General features: G+C 45.1%; 1 protein-coding gene across 1 annotated transcript; it reads right to left on the bottom strand.

Annotated features, from left to right (window-relative positions):
* Nucleotides 1-12,208: 12,208 nt before the first annotated feature.
* Nucleotides 12,209-17,223, bottom strand: LOC131686791 (uncharacterized). Its single transcript, XM_058970786.1, has 2 exons — nucleotides 12,420-17,223; nucleotides 12,209-12,264 (listed from the first exon to the last, which is right to left on the bottom strand). The coding sequence occupies exons 1-2, from the start codon at nucleotides 17,221-17,223 to the stop codon at nucleotides 12,209-12,211; spliced, it is 4,860 nt and encodes a 1,619-aa protein (XP_058826769.1).
* Between the last annotated feature and the right edge of the window lie 214 nt (nucleotides 17,224-17,437).

Genomic DNA, 17,437 nt, shown 5'->3' with positions numbered 1-17,437 from the left:
CCCAAAGCATTTCCTTACAGTAGCGTTAGTGGTGAGCACGATATCTCCGGAATTGATGAGCCGATTGATCGGATTTGATAACAGTTCTTTTAACAATTTATTTTAATAGTCATATCTCAAATGAAAGGCTTTTCCAACAAAAATTAGTTATAAAAATTGCGTTACCTTTAAAAAATGTTTGGTATTTGTTTCAAAAAGTGGAATGGTTTGTAGAGATATCGTGCTTCACGAAAACGCTATTTAAATAAGAAATGTTTCTAGAACTTCTGCAGAAACATTTGGTCGGTTCATCGAATCGTATTTCGTCTAATTTGTTATACCGGAGCTGTTTTATAGTGCATTTTTCGTACAATTTTGCATAACAGGATATTCAATTTTTTGAATATATTAAATGAAATACAGAACGCTATGTCTGTTTAATATCATATGCATCCAAAATCTATGAGTATCGCTTTCAAGGATGCAGGCAAGATTTTTGAAGCCCTCTAAGAAATCGACGGTAGACCTCCCTCCATGGCTACACAGTTTGTCCATTACCTGCTTGATTTTGAAGCATTCTTTATTGGGAATGATGCTTATCCCACTGTGACGGAAACGGATTCAATACATCACGTTTTCTCATTTGATCCGAAATAACTACACATTACCCTGAAGCAGCTGAGTTATTTTATTCAAGAATACCAAATAAGGTGCTTTGCATTAAATTGATCACATTCCATCAACATGTTCTGCAAAGAATTCCAATTTTGGACAGTAACTCCAACAGCTGTGTTTAGTATATCGTCCCAATCGTACTAGTAATTACAAAAAATAGATTATACATATATACAGGAAAAATCATCAAAACAAGTTGATGTTTTACAAACTGAGTGACAAGTTAATGATGTGTAGTCCACCAAATCAACATTGTCTGGTAACTGCTTTTAGGATAAATATACATGCAATCGAACGGGTTTGAAGTTTTTCCAATTTATTCTTTTATTTTCAAGAAAATAATTCACTTTTTTCTTTTTGTATTCCCGGGATCCCAGGATTTCCCGAGAAATTTTTAATTTATTTCCCGAATCCCGGGAAGCTGAAAACCGTCGGGAACTGGAAGCTCTAGTGCCCCTGAACTCCAAGTCAGCAAAATACGTTCTGCGCGTCCAGGAGGAGCCGTGTCACCTAACAAATCCCTGCCGTAACCAACAAACAAGAGATATGACTCTCCCCAACTAGTACCTTCCTAGACCCCTACGGGCTCCAGATGGGCAGTGCGTAAGTCTTCCCACGCAGCATCACCAACATAGTATATTAAATCTCAATGCCATAAACACAGGTCCACGACTCCTAGACCCTATTGCTGGAAGCTTTTGGTATCGAATGCGGTTCCGTAGCAGGCAACCACAGCAGGTACCGGAATGGCAACCCGCCAAACCGCTCGACTACCACTACATACAGGGACGCACCTGCCCTAACACCAAAAACTTCAGACCACAGATTGTTTAGGGAAAAGTCCCGCCCGAGAACGTCTCGGCCAACACCACACTCTTTCGATCATCACGAACAGCTTCGCTCCCCAAGCTCCATTTCAGGTGAAACGACTGTTCGACACGACAGGTACAATGGAATGTGAACAGACTACAAAATAATTTGGGGGACCTGCAGACAATATGATTGACCGGATGGACCCGGTCGTTCTTGCTCTAACATCGATCCATCCTCTTGGCTCTTGTCACCGCTATTATTGGGACTCAGCTTACGGAAAAAGTATATTTTAAACTGGACACCGACAGTTGTCCGAAGAATTAAGTACCATTCACCATGCCCGATAGTATACTCCGCATGGAACTAACCAAGTCAGGGACAAACTCAATCGACTGATCGATCAATTCTCTACTCTGTGACTAATGATGGACGATCTCAATATCCACCACTCTTGCTGATTTTACCAGGGCCTCTGGTCAATAAATAGCGACATGGGTAACAGCGATTACAACTCGATTGAGATATCGTACCAACATACTGCACCATCAACCTCGAAACGTAGACGCTGGTTCTAAGACAATGCCAGTTGGAACGATTTCGAAGAAAACTTCGTCACCAGATTTGAACCAAACCAATTAACCGACCTTTTCCTACAAATATTAGAGTCGAGTATCCCACAGACCAGTTACCCTAAAAGGGTGATCTAATCCGGGTGCTTCGAAGGACATCCACCAATCACATCCTCTGGGAAGAAAAGCACATCGAGCAATGCCGGCTTCGAAATCTAACCCGTGAACCAATCAAGGAGGCCAAGGCCTCCAGTTGGACCGAGTTCTCGGACGGGATCCATTCAGACTTCTCGAGGAGCGAACTCTAGTGGAGAGTAAACGCATTGATAGGAACGAGAAGACAACATAGCTTTTCATTGAAAATTGAGGGTATTATCACCAACAATCCCGCAGAAATCCCGCCAACGAAATGGGATTCTATTTCAAATTCTTATCACCAAATGCATAACTGTCATCCGAATTTTTGAAACGGAAGCCTCTTCTAGAAGCCGCTCCAATTATTTTCTCATCCGACACCAGGGAGGAACACAATTCTACACCAAGGGCACGGAAAAGCAACGACCACTTTCCACTTCAGCCATCTTAAGTTAGAAGACGGGTCACTTACGGGACATTGCAAGTTAGAAGTCTTTTAGTTTGTTCACAAATAGTGTTCCCTATTTTAAACTTAGCGTCATCCCGGTGTCGTGGTTTCTGAAGAGACGAAGTGGAAACGTTACCATCTGGACTAAAAATCACTTCAGACATGCTCTCCAACACTTCGGCCCGGAAGGAGAGCTTATTGTGCTTCTACGGTAATGCCTTCGTTCGACTCATTGCTAGTGAACACATCAGCTTACCCCGCACGATTGCACGCAAGTGTCACTGACATCGGTCAAGATGTGAAGCTGGACTTATTTTTTTTTATTTATTTATTTGTTCGATCTTCGGTAGATACCGCACAGATTATTAAAAAATAGAACAAACTATCTAAATTAATTAAAAATTCCTAATAGCTAGCTTATAACTAGATTTGGTGACATTAAAGTCGAACAGATGTGAAGTTTCGTTGAATTTGTAGCAACATCTATCCACAGGATTGTTTTGACCGTAAACAGTACGATGTCTAGGAATCCACAAAAGAGGACGATTCCTTAGAGCGCGAGGAGGTACAAACACATTAATCTGTGCAAGAATATCTGGGCAGCATGCATCTTATTCGATCTCGTCCGATTTTTTCCGGCATTTCCGAAAAAAAACTTTGAGATAGCTTAAATATCGGTACGTCCCTTGCAACCATTTCCTTAACAACAGATCATCGATCCCATAATTCCAATCATTCGTGACGGGAAATCCTGTTGGATAGTTCTATCGCTTCTACGATCGTATCCTCTCTGTCGAAGTAGTCATCCAAGTAATAACGCTCCACGATGGCTTCTACCGTTTTCGGCTACTTCTCCACAAAATCTGCTGCATTTCTTCACGAATTGAGCTGAGCAGGACAAAGACGTAGAACCAATGGTAGCAGCATCCATAGCGTATACCTGCAGAGCATTCTCACTGTTCGCTCGGAAGGTTTTCCAGGTTCGGGGAGATGTCTTGATCAACTGCAATCAAACAATCTTTACAAACGGGAGCTAATCAGTGCAACACGCAGCTCCAATCGAGGGATGGTTATTTGTTATAACGGGTTAATCTTAGATTTCGAAGCCAACAGAATTACTTTGGCTCTACTATCGGATGTTAACGCACGTAAATGCAGGCTCCGTAAGCTGCTTCTGAGGCGCTAGATACAAATGCATAGCGGTCGATGCGAATATTACGTAGGTAGTTGCTCACAAAACTGAAACCATTGTCGTCGAAAGTCATGGGTTACTTCGTCATCCAGCCCAACGAAAGCAACCATACATGCTGCCACAGTATTTTTGCTTAGACAATTACGGGAGCGACGAGACACTGCGTTTGGTTACGCACTCAGGATTACGGAAACACCGAAACGGAATTTGTCAGTTGCTGGCTCCCAGCTGATACCAAGAGTATTTCGTCTCCTCGGGTTCAAACTTTCGGTCAGTTTGCGTCCCAAGCAGCTCTTGTGATGGGTCAGCCAAAACCTCAAACGAATTGGAACATTCAAAGGCAAAAGCCGCCCTTACTTAACAGAACGTTGAGTTCATTACGAAGCTAAAGCACTTGTTCGACGGAGAATTCGTCGCAGATTAAATCGTCGACATAAACATTTCTTCACTGCCTTGCAGGCACTGAGATACGGTAGGCCTTCATCAACTGCCAGCTGTTGCAGTGCCCTTGTCACCAGAAACGATGATACAGTTCATAGATGGTTAAGGGTTATGTGTTGTTGAATCTCCAGAAGATTCATTGTAGACGACGGGCTTTAAGATGAATCGAAACTAGGATGTGCATGTTTTCGATGTCGGAAATTTACGGAACCGCAGAATGTTGCTGAGCAGGTGATCTTACACTAATACGGCTTCGTTCAGTGAATGTCGTGTACTTGTTTTCGCCGAACCCTCGAAGACTTTGTGGTTATGCTAGAACTTGAAGTGTTTATAACGGGTTGGTGTGGAAGGTAGCAGGGGTTAGGACTATCCAGGCCGTTTTTGGGAACGGCATTCATATGCCCCAGTGCAATATACTCTACCACGAAATCTTGGCATTGCTCCAACGACTTGAATTGCCGTAGGGCGTTCAACTTCGAAGATACTGAAACTTAGGCTCCTTTGTTGGGTACTCAATATAGCAACCGTTGGGATCACATGGAGTACTTTCAAAGAAAAAGTTCCTCACACTCAGGCTTCATTTTACTCATCTTTGCAACGAAGAGATAGAGAAAATTTTTACCCCCCAATAACATGAGTTTTGTTTTGGTGCACATTTTTTGCCCAGTAACTAAGAGAGCAGATTCTCTCATTGCTGAATCCTCTTGCTTGTGACAGAGCAAAGCTTTATAAGATGCTCTGTTGTTACCTCATCACAGTCTGGTGGAGCAACGGAGCTAAATTGCTCAGTTGGCAGATGAGAATAAAATAGTTTCCTTTTTACCCGCAAGGGAACCAAATTTAGTTCTCTTCAAATCAGCGTTCGAATATTTCACTCGGCTTTCATGATAAATATTAATTCATGTTTTACCTTCTGGACATAGTAAAGATGTTTGAATTGGGCAGATCCTAGTTCAATATCAGAATAACATTAAGGGGACAAAAATGGGCATATTTAAGGATTTTTCTTATTTAAGGATTTTTTCTTATCACAAGGAAGTGATGAATCGAAATATTGCTAAATGAGATTTGTAACATATGCATTGTGGCGATACTGCGGGTTCTAGCCGTTTACTTATAGCCTTTTAATGTGGAACAAAGGGCACTTGTTCGGATCGCTTAAAAATCCACTATGAACTGCACGTTTCGAATGATTGGTAAAGAGTGAGATCAATTTTAATTCTGTTTCGTTTTCTGTCTACATTGCATGTATTGTGTGTACAATGTGTATGTGAGAACTTCGCTAGCTGTCAAACATCGTGTGGTACTAGAGGTAAGTATGCAAGAGTGAGCGCAAGGTAAGTATGATTTTCAGGTATGGATTTTTACATTTCAGGTAAGGTATAACATTTTCATTTCAGGTAAGGTATTCAAATGTCATTTCAGCAAGTAACTTAGTGTGAGCCGTAACATCCCGGCCCCCGTTGAAGCGCAGCATTCAATTTACATCATGAGCGGTCGTCGTCGAACAAGAAGCATCCGTTGAAATTTCGTTTGTGTCATCCTCCATAGGCAACAGACAAAGTTCCGTCGTCATATACGTCTCCCAACCTTTGAACGGAACGGATCGTTATATTTCACAGTGGTGCTCGGTGTGTAAATTTTAGTGAGTCAAGGTCATCCTTTGTTCGTTCGTTAGCAGCCGTTCTGCTGGTGCCGACAGTAAATCCAGTACATTGTTTTCGCTGGTGCGGAACAATCGACGTTGTTTGCAGATAAGTTTTGCTTTATTTTTTTTCCTCGTTTGCTTTCTTTCCTTTTCCCTACTTTTACTCTACCTTGTAATCAAATAATAAGACACATTTCCGTTTATATAACGCTCTGCCCTCGTGCTTAAATGGCCGAGGGCGAAATACCATCTGATGCAATCATGGAAGTCCCTGATCCCCCTAATACTCGCATTGCTCCCCGTATAAAGCAGTACCCAGAAGGTTCCTCTGGGCCATGGGTGGTATATTTTCGGACCGGAGAGAAACCGGTTAATATATTAAAACTTTCTCGAGATCTGACTGCTAATTACCCGGCCGTAACTCAGATAACACGTGTTCGGGCAAACAAGATACGTGTTCTAGTGAGTGATCTCGGCCAGGCAAACGCGATTGCTTGCTGTGAGCGCTTTACGCGGGAATTTAAAGCGTACGTGCCTTGTGTGGCCTGTGAAATCGATGGGGTAGTGTCCGAACCGGGCCTGAAATGCGAAGAACTGTTGGAGCACGGGGTTGGCTGCTTTAAGGACCCCTCTCTTGAACAGATTAAGATCTTAGAATGCAAACAATTGTATACCGCAAACACCGAGGGAGGTAAGACTACCTACTCTCTATCAGGCTCGCTTCGGGTGACATTCGCCGGGTCCTCTCTTCCCAACTACATCCTCCTTGACAGGGTTCGCCTACCAGTTCGCCTGTTTGTACCGCGGGTCATGAGCTGCAGCAATTGCAAGCAGTTGGGCCACACAGTCACATATTGTGGAAATAAGAAACGATGCGGCAAATGCGAAGGAGAGCATGAGGATGACTCTTGCGACAAAGAAACTGAAAAGTGTATTTGCTGCGGGGGCCCTTCACATGCTCTTAAATCATGCCCTGCGTACAAGCAGCGCGGGGATAAAATTAAGCGCTCCCTTAAGGAACGCTCAAGGCGTTCTTATGCAGAAATGCTAAAGAATGCTTCGCCATCTGTCCTGTCCGAAAATCCCTATGCTGGTTTGGCTAACGTTGAGCAAGAATCTGACGACCCACGAGAGGGAACATCTTTGGTTAACCCAGGGGAATCCAGGAAGAGGAGAAATCCAGCCTCCCCTACATTGCCTCGTAAGGGTGCCAAGGTGTCGTCCACTCAGAGTGCGCCATCTACAACCAATAAATCCAACGGAAGTGATGCACAAAAGCCGAAGCAATTTGCTCCAGGACTTGGAAATATTAATTCTAACAAGGAGTACCCACCACTTCCAGGGACATCCAAAACCCCAAGTGTCCCCTTTTTTCAAACAGATACTCAGTCCAGTAGCGGACTAATGAAATTTTCTGACATAGTGGACTTAATTTTCACAGCTTTCAATGTTACTGATCCTCTTAAAAGCCTTCTGATACGTTTTCTCCCTATAGTGCAAACATTTTTGAAGCAGTTGACTACTAAATGGCCCCTCCTTGCAGCGATCGTATCCTTCGATGGCTAAGTCATCGAACGAGGTCACCGATTCGATCACTGTTCTACAGTGGAACAGCAGAAGTATCCTCCCGAAAATCGATTCCTTTAAATTTTTACTAAATAGTTTAAAATGTGATGCTTTCGCATTATGTGAAACTTGGTTAACTTCCGATATAAATCTCAACTTCCACGACTTTAATATAATTCGTCTGGATCGAGAAAACCCCTATGGAGGAGTACTTTTGGGGATCAAAAAGTGCTATTCTTTCAACCGAATTAACCTCCCTTCGACACCAGGCATTGAAATTGTCGCTTGTCAAGTTTTAATCAAAGGTAAAGACCTTTGCATTGCTTCCATCTACATTCCTCCTAGAGCCTCGGTAGGGCACCGAACGCTTTGTAATATCACGGAATCCTTACCGGCACCGCGGCTAGTTCTGGGAGACTTTAACTCGCACGGTACGGTATGGGGCTGTCTTCATGATGATAATAGATCAACATTAATCCAAGATCTTTGCGATAATTTCAACATGACCATCTTAAACACGGGAGAAATGACGCGGATTCCTACACCACCAGCACGCGCAAGCGCGTTGGATTTATCGCTTTGCTCGACATCGCTACAGTTAGATTGCATGTGGAAGGTGATCCCTGATCCCCACGGTAGCGATCATTTGCCTATCGTGATTTCAATTGCTAACGGTTCAAGACCATCGGAAACAATCAATGTATCGTATGACCTCACACGGAACATTGATTGGAAGAGTTACGCGACCGCGATATCCGTTAAAATCGAATCCACTCAAGAACTTCCTCCGGAGGAAGAGTACAGGTTTTTGGCTGGCTTGATTCTCGACAGTGCGAATCAAGCTCAGACTAAACCAGTACCCAGCGCGAATACCCATAGACGGTCTCCCACCCTGTGGTGGGATAAAGAGTGCTCAGAGCTGTACGCGGAAAAGTCCACTGCATATAAGGCCTTCCGGGAAGACGGGTTACCCGCTAGCTATCAACAGTACGCGTCGTTAGAAAGGCGAATGAAGAGTCTAATGAAAGCCAAAAAACGCAGTTATTGGCGCCGGTTCGTCGACGGGTTAACGAGAGAAACAGCGATGAGCACTCTTTGGGGTACGGCTCGACGTATGCGTAATCATAATAGTACCAACGAGAACGTGGAATATTCAAACCGTTGGATATTCGCTTTCGCCAAGAAGATCTGTCCGGACTCTGTCCCGGTACAGAAAACGTACCGCGCCGCGTCTTCTCACGATACCGCGAACGAAACACCGTTTTCGATGGTGGAGTTCTCACTTGCTCTCTTATCGTGCAACAATAACGCCCCAGGGTTAGACAGAATCAAATTCAACTTGCTGAAGAATCTGCCTGACACTGCAAAAAGGCGCCTGTTGAATTTATTTAACAAGTTTCTTGAGGGTAACATTGTCCCTTATGAATGGAGGCAAGTGAAGGTCATCGCCATCCAAAAACCAGGAAAACCAGCCTCCGACCACAACTCGTATCGGCCGATTGCAATGCTGTCCTGTATTCGGAAGTTGTTCGAGAAAATGATCATGTTTCGCCTCGACAATTGGGTTGAAGCAAATGGCTTACTGTCAGATACACAATTTGGCTTCCGCAAAGGCAAAGGGACGAACGATTGCCTTGCGTTGCTTTCTACAGAAATCCAAATGGCCTATGCTAACAGAGAGCAGATGGCATCAGTCTTCTTGGATATTAAGGGGGCTTTTGACTCAGTTTCTATCAACATTCTGTCAGAGAAGCTGCACCAGCATGGTCTTTCACCAATTTTAAATAACTTTTTGCTAAACCTGTTGTCTGAAAAGCACATGCACTTTTCGCATGGCGATTTAACAACATCGCGATTTAGCTACATGGGTCTTCCCCAGGGCTCATGTCTAAGTCCCCTGCTCTACAATTTTTACGTGAATGACATTGACGATTGTCTTGCCAATTCATGCACGCTAAGGCAACTTGCAGACGACGGGGTGGTCTCTGTTACAGGGCCCAAAGCTGCCGACTTGCAAGGACCATTACAAAATACCTTGGACAATTTGTCTGCTTGGGCTCTTCAGCTGGGTATTGAGTTCTCCACGGAGAAAACTGAGTTGGTTGTTTTTTCTAGGAAGCGTGAGCCGGCGCAACTCCAGCTTTTATTAATGGGTGCAACGATCAACCAGGTTGTCACATTTAAATATCTCGGGGTCTGGTTCGACTCTAAAGGTACCTGGGGATGTCACATTAGGTATCTGAAACAGAAATGCCAACAAAGGATCAATTTTCTCCGAACAATAACTGGAACATGGTGGGGTGCTCACCCAGGAGACCTGATCAGGTTGTACCAAACAACGATATTGTCGGTGATGGAGTACGGGTGTTTCTGTTTCCGCTCCGCTGCGAACATACACTTCATCAAACTAGAGAGAATCCAGTATCGTTGCTTGCGCATTGCCTTGGGTTGCATGCACTCGACCCATACGATGAGTCTCGAAGTGCTGGCGGGCGTTCTTCCGCTAAAAAATCGATTTTGGGAACTCTCATATCGATTGCTCATCCGATGCGACATTCTGAACCCGTTGGTGATTGAAAACTTCGAGGGGCTCGTCGAGCTTAATTCTAAAACCCGATTTATGGCCTTGTACTTCGACTACATGGCACAGAGCATTAATCCTTCTGCATATACTCCCAACCGTGTTCGTTTGCTAGATACTTCTGATTCTACTGTATTCTTCGACACATCCATGAAGGAAGAGATTCGTGGAATCCCGGACCATATACGCCCGCAGGTGATCCCCAATATATTTTATAATAAATTCCGAGAAGTCGACTGCGACAAAATGTTTTACACTGACGGATCAAATCTCGATGGGTCCACTGGCTTCGGTATCTTCAACAATACTATCACCGCTTCATTCAAGCTCAATGATCCCGCTTCAGTTTACGTCGCAGAGTTAGCTGCAATTCAGTACACCCTTGGGATCATCGACACTCTGCCCACAGATCACTACTTCATCGTTTCGGACAGCCTCAGCTCTATCGAGGCTCTTCGTGCGGTGAAGCCTAAAAAGCAATTACCGTATTTTCTGGGGAAGATACAGGAGTCCTTGTGTACGTTATCTGAAAAATCTTATCAGATTACCTTTGTTTGGGTCCCCTCTCATTGTTCTATCCCGGGCAATGAAAAGGCCGACTCATTAGCAAAGGCGGGCGCATTAAATGGTGACATATACGAAAGACCAATCTGCTTCAACGAATTTTTTAGTATTTGTCGTCAGAGGACGCTCAACAGTTGGCAAACCTCGTGGAGCAATGGGGAACTTGGACGATGGCTACATTCGATTATCCCAAAGGTATCAACGAAACCTTGGTTCAGGGGGATGGATGTGGGTCGGGATTTTATTCGTGTAATGTCCCGACTTATGTCCAACCACTACACCTTAGATGCACATTTGCGGCGTATTGGGCTTGCGGAGAGTAGTCTGTGCGCTTGTGACGAGGGCTATCACGACATCGAACACGTTGTCTGGGTGTGCGCCGGGTATTGTGACGCCAGGTCTCAGTTAAAGGAATCCCTTCGGGCCCGAGGTAGACCACCCAATGTACCAGTCCGAGATATGCTGGCAACTCGTGATTTCCCCTATATGTCCCTTATTTATACCTTCATAAAAACGATAAATATCCCAATTTAGCCCCTCTCTTTTATTTCTCGTTTTTAGAGTTTCCTCCTGCCTTGTGGAACCGATCAGCTCCAGAGTGCCACTATGTAACCGCCGTCGCCCTTACCACTACGCCTGCATAGAAGGAAACTGAAGCGAGAGCGACTCGAGGTCCGATGACTTTTGAAGGATTCCCCGCGGGTCCGAAGAATACCATCCGCCAATCCGGTACTCGACGACTTACTAGACTGAGGCGCAAATTTGATACGCTGATCTCCCTCCCCCCCCCCCGCCGTTCGAGCGAAAGTTGCAAGTTTTGCTCTTCTTTCCCTGTCTCTCCCCTGTCTTTGATACAACTGCTGCTACACTGATGCGGAAATAAGCCACCCTTTGAATATCTTGACCAAGCATAAGTTTTAGTTAAAAAATTCAAATTAGTATTCTGTATTCCTAGTTTTAAGATAGCTATAATTTTTACTCTTTATTGAAACTCTTGTCCTCCATCTTGTAAATAGAATTGAATCCCTAGTTTTAAGATTTCTGTGAAATTTCTCATAAATATTTGTTCCCCCTTTTGTGTACTAAACTATATTGTTAGTTTTAAGATAACCGTAAAATATTTCGTAAAATACTATTACTCCCCCTCTTGTATATCAAAGTGAATCCCTTGTTTTAAATTTTTTTCATAAAAAAATCTTTTGGCCCTCTTTTGTATATTGAATCTTATTTCTAGTCTTAAGATAGCTGTAAACTTTCTTTTCCTTTGTAAAAAAAAATATTTCAACATTGTAACCTCCTAGTTTTAAGATATCCAAAATGTAAAAACAAAAGCATTTGGCACCGCCAAGCTAACGCATTTGTGCCTATCAAATAAACGAAATGAATAAAAAAAAAAAAAAAGTTCCGTCGTCGAGTACCAGCTTGAGTGCGTACGTCCACCACGCGCACGATATTGTCCTCGCTTGGAAAGACGGCTACAACACGCCCAAGAGGCCATTGTTTTGGTGGAGCGTTGTCCCTTTTAAGAAGAACCATTGATCCAATATTGAAGACAGTTGGAGTTTTTCTCCACTTGGCTGGTCGTTGGTGCAGAAGGCTAATATACTCTTTCGACCAACGCTTCCAGAGATCGTTGATAGCTCGCTGAGTCTCCTGGAAATGGGAGAGGCGATTAATGGGGATGTTTGAAAGATCTGGCTCAGGGAGACAGAAGGTTGGTTCTCTTATGAGAAAATGTGCAGGAGTGAGCAAGGACAGGTCATCTGGGTGATTCGACAATGGAGTTAAAGGCCTGGAATTCATTATGCCTTCAGCCTGAGCAACGGCCGTGCGCAGATCGTCGAAGTGGTACGGTGCAGATCCCATGATGCGGACGAGGTGATATTTAAAAGATTTAACCGCTGCCTCCCATAGCCCGCCAAAGTGTGGTGCTCGTGGAGGAATGAACTGGAACTCGATGCCTCTGTCTAGGCATTCGTTGACCCATTTGCTGGACTTGAATTGTCCGAAGAACTGTTGTCGCATCTCCTTGATTTCGCGATTCGCGCCGACGAACGAGGTGCTGTTATCGCAGTGTATAACACGAACACGACCGACGCGGCTGACGAAGCGTCTTAACGAACTGACACACGCGGCTGCTGACAACCCGGCGACGATGTCTAGCACCACGGCCTTTACGACGAAACAGACGTACACTGCGACCCAGACTTTTACCGAAGCGCCTCTTCCCGCGAGTTGTCGAACGAGAAACGGCCCACAGTAGTCCAGCCCCGTATGCTCGAACACTTTTGCAGTTGTAATGCGAACTGGAGGTAGTGGTGCCATGTACTGGTCGCTTGTTTTTGGACGGCAGCGGAAGCATGTCACGCACTGGCGGACTGTCCTTCGAGCAAGATCCCTACCACGAACTGGCCAGAAGCGCTGCTTGATGATGGCGAGGAGCTGCGTTGGTCCCGAATGGAGCGTTTGGTGATGCATCGATTTAGCGATCAACTTAGAGAGATGATGATTTGCCGGCAATATCATTGGGAAACGGCTGTCGTATGTTCCTGGCGATCTGGAAATACGGCCCTGCACTCGTAGCAGGCCAGAATCTAGACTTGGGTTGAGGTCCTTGATTGACGATTTTAACTGAAATCCCTCAAGCGAACCTTTTCCTTTGTCCTGCATATATTGGAGTTCCGCTTGAAATACTGCCTGCTGAGAAAGGCGAACAAGGGTTTTCAGTGCATTATCATATTCTTGTGTCGTTAGCAATTCTGTGTTGCGTTTCGATTTTGGTGATCTGCAGTTAGTTGCGAATCGCTGGCAGTATGCTGTGACCCTGAGAAGAGGGGCAAGTTCCGAAAAAGTGTTAAGAAAGGAACAATCAGGAACATACGCGTGAAGTGCGACTGTTGGTTTGCGTTCAATCGATTGCTCTTTGACCATAGATGGTGACAATACGATAATCGAGTCTGGCCAATCTTCCGGTGCCACCAACAGGAAATGTGGCCCATTCCACCAAAGATTGTCTTGAAGCAGCTGGAGGGGTTCTTCTCCACGTGATATGCGATCTGCTGGATTGTCAGTGGTGCGGACGTGCCGCCACTGACAGCCTTCAGTGAGGCGTTGGATTTCTGCGATGCGGTTTGACACGAACACCTTCCAAGTAGATGGAGGTGATGTGATCCAATGAAGGACGATAGTAGAATCAGTCCAGAACGTCACTCTTCCAGAGAAATTGGTTGTTTGTAGAACGGCTTCGGCTAATTGACTTCCCAGAATCGCAGCACAAAGTTCCAAACGTGGAATACTGAGACCACCTGCTGGTGCGACTCGAGACTTGGCGATAAGTAGGTGGCTGGACTTGGATTTGCCATCAGTAGACACGATATAAATACAGCATCCATATCCCCTTTCAGAAGCATCAGTGAAGCAATGCAGTTCATAGTTGGTAGTTGATGAACCCATAACCCATCTAGGTACACGGAGACTTCTTAGGACGTCGATTGATGCTCGAAAGGACAGCCACCATGACTGCAGTTGTTCTGGAAGTTCGTCGTCCCAACGCAAATTCTCTTGCCATAACTGTTGTACAAATATTTTAGCGCTGGCTACTACTGGTCCCACGAGACCCAAAGGATCAAAAAGCTGAGACATTTCAGAAAGAGCAATGCGTTTTGTCACACGTTCGAGGGGTGGCAGCTGTGGAACCTTGAAACCGAACAGATCCTCTGTTGGAAACCATAGAAGGCCAAGTGTTTTAATTGAAGGAGACTGGTCAAGTTCCACTACAGTCAATGTTTCACGATCTTTCTCTGGGATGCGTTCCAGAATGGTTGGGTGGTTTGCGCTCCACTTTCTGAGGAAGAAACCGCCTCGGTTGAGTAGATTGACCAACTGATGTCCTGTTTCTACCAGAGTTTCTAAATTGTCGGATCCCGTCAGTAAATCGTCAACATAGAACCCTTGTTTAACGACAAGAGCCGCCAGCGGAAAGTTCTTGCCGTCGTCTTCTGCAAGCTGGTTCAGAGTCCTGGTAGCAAGGAATGGTGCAGAAGAGGTGCCGTACGTGACGGTATTCAGAAGATACGGTTTAATTTGCTCCCATTCGTGTTGGCGCCAGAGGATTTGCTGAAGTGGCCTATCATCAGGGTGTACAAGGATCTGTCGGTACATTTTTTCGATATCTGCTATCATCACATACCGATGCAGTCGAAAATTGAGAACGATGGATAATAAGGTGGGTTGCACTGTGGGACCTGTGAGCAGAAGGTCATTCAACGAAAGATGGTTGCTGCTCTTGCAAGATCCATCGAACACAACTCTGACTTTGGTAGTTGACGACTCGGGACGAGAGATTGCGTGATGGGGCAAGAAGAACTGGGGCAACGCGACGCGAGTCTGCACCTCATCCATGTGGCCAAGCTGTTTATATTCTTCCATGAATTGGACGTAGGTAAAACGAAGAGCAGTGTCGCCTCTGAATCGTTTCTCCACCGCAGTGAACCTTCGAGCGGCCGTTGGCCACGTTTCTCCGATGAGCGGGAGCATTTCTTGGCGAGTGGGTAGACGGACCACGTATCGTCCTTCATCGTTCCGGCTGTGGGTACGCACGAAATGAGTTTCGCATTGCTGTTCATCAGTGGTGTAAGCTTTGCCGTGCTCAAAATTCTCCACTTCCCAAAATTTCCTAACTTGAGCGTCCAGATCTTCAAAAGTAGACACAAGGCACGTGACTGGCGAATGTGTATTCGTGTGAATCTTTCCAGCTATGATGTATCCTAAGCTGGTTTTCTGTAGAACTGGAAGTTGGTCGTCGAATGCGATTTGCTCTGCTTGCAAGATCATTGAAAACAGCTCAGCTCCAACGATGAGATCAATGCCGTGGCTCACATTGAATTGTGGATCCGCCAATGGTAGATGTACAGGGAGCTTCCATGCACTAATGTCTAATGTCCTTGTTGGTAGACTGACAGTCAGTTTTGGAAGCACTAAGCATTCTAAACAGTATTCGTCTGATCCAAAATGGGAAGTAAATTGCACTGACACTGTATAACGCACGTTCACAATGGCTTGGCCAATTCCGCTCACTGGCACATTGACCTTTCTGCGATTTAACGCAAGGCGTTGACATAATGATTCGGAAATAAAATTGGACTGTGATCCACTGTCCAAAAGAACACGAGCGAGTTGGGTTTGTCCGAGATTGTCACGAACTTTGACGAGAGCGGTGAATAGTAATACCGTATGATCACTCATTGGAAGAGGTGTGACTGTTTGACAGCTTGTGAAGGGAGGTGCGACTGTACCGGACGGTGCGGGAAAGGGCGCAAGTACCGACGGCGACGACAACGAAACCGAACGACCGACCGAAGTGCCAACGGAGTCACTTATTTGCGTAACGGGCGGAGGATGCGACATTTGGTTTTCAAACCGCGATTGCTGGTGAAGCATCGTGACTGTTGCAGGTTGCATGTGTGGTGGAGCTTCCGTTGCAAGCAATGTAGGAGATGGAGGGAGATGAAGCAGGGTGTGATGCTTCCTCTGGCAATATTTGCATGAACCGCTGGTGCAGTTTTTTCCATGGTGTGTAGCCTTCAGGCAGTTGATACATAAATTATTACGTTTGACTAATTCGAAACGTTGATGCGGAGTTTGTGAACGGAAAAACTCGCACTGAAAAAGATAGTGAGTTTGTTTACATGCTGCACATCTCTGCACCTGCTCTGAGGCATAATGATTGGCCACCGCGTGTGGCTTCGGAGGCTTGGTCTCCGCAAAGGAAATAACATTTTGGGAGAGCTTGAGCGACTGTAGAGTCCGCGAATGTTCGTGTATAAATAGTACCAGATCTTCGTAAGAAGGGCGTTTTGTTTTATCCCGCTGGTTTTCCCACAATTTCTGTGCGTTGGTGTCCATCCGACTGAAAAGAAGCTCTACCAACACAGAATCCCAATGCTGTGCTTTTGTCTCTAATGAATCCAGAATCTTAACGTGCTTCTCGAACTCGTCAGCCAGGTCCGATAGATCACTAGCTGATTCCTTCCGGATGGGTGTGATTGAGAATAAAGCAGAGATATGTTGCTTTATCAGCAAGTTTTTATCCTCGAATCGATCGACTATCATCTTCCAAGCGACAGTGTAGCTGGTTGAAGCAATTGGAAGTGAACAAACAATGCGGGCTGCATCCCCTTTTAAACAAGCTCGAAGGTAATGCAGTTTTTGAATATTCGACAGCGAAGCGTTATCGTGTATCATTGCTTTAAATAAATCATGGAATCCAGCCCAATCTTCCGGGTTCCCATTGAATTCCGGAAGTTTCAATTCTGGGAGACGCACACCAGATGACAAGTTCGACGCATCATTTACGGCAGTAGGGGGTAACATTTTAGGCGGCGCGCATCGTTTGCTCGATAAAGAACCCTTTAAGCGAAAATATAGAGTCTGAAATTCCGCCTGCGAGTCCGAAAAAATGGGGTCACCGCAGCGAAGAGCGCCTAACTCAGTTTCAACATGTTCGAGCTCCTCCATCAACTTATCTAGTCGCTCGAGACGAAAGGGAATTTCGGCCGATTTAGATGGATCGAAATGTTGCTTAGCTTTTCTGTTTCGAGTGGCGGTCGCCATTTTGCTCACTCCAAATAAAGAAATAAAATTGTTCACCCACCTGCTCAGTCCGTACTTAACCTCAAACTTGCGTCGGCGTGGCTAGATAAATCTCGAGGATACACAGGTGCTGCAGCGAATGAGCGCAGAATTTATCAACCTGGCGGGAACCGTAATCAGCGTCGATTGGTCGTCAGCTTTAGCAACAAGCACCAACTCCGTAAAACCACTTGGT

The sequence above is a fragment of the Topomyia yanbarensis genome, chromosome 3 (assembly GCF_030247195.1).
Source record: "Topomyia yanbarensis strain Yona2022 chromosome 3, ASM3024719v1, whole genome shotgun sequence".
Classification (NCBI taxonomy): Eukaryota; Metazoa; Arthropoda; class Insecta; order Diptera; family Culicidae; genus Topomyia; species Topomyia yanbarensis.
Note: the sequence above shows the minus strand (reverse complement) of the source record. Positions and strands in the feature narration are given on the sequence as shown.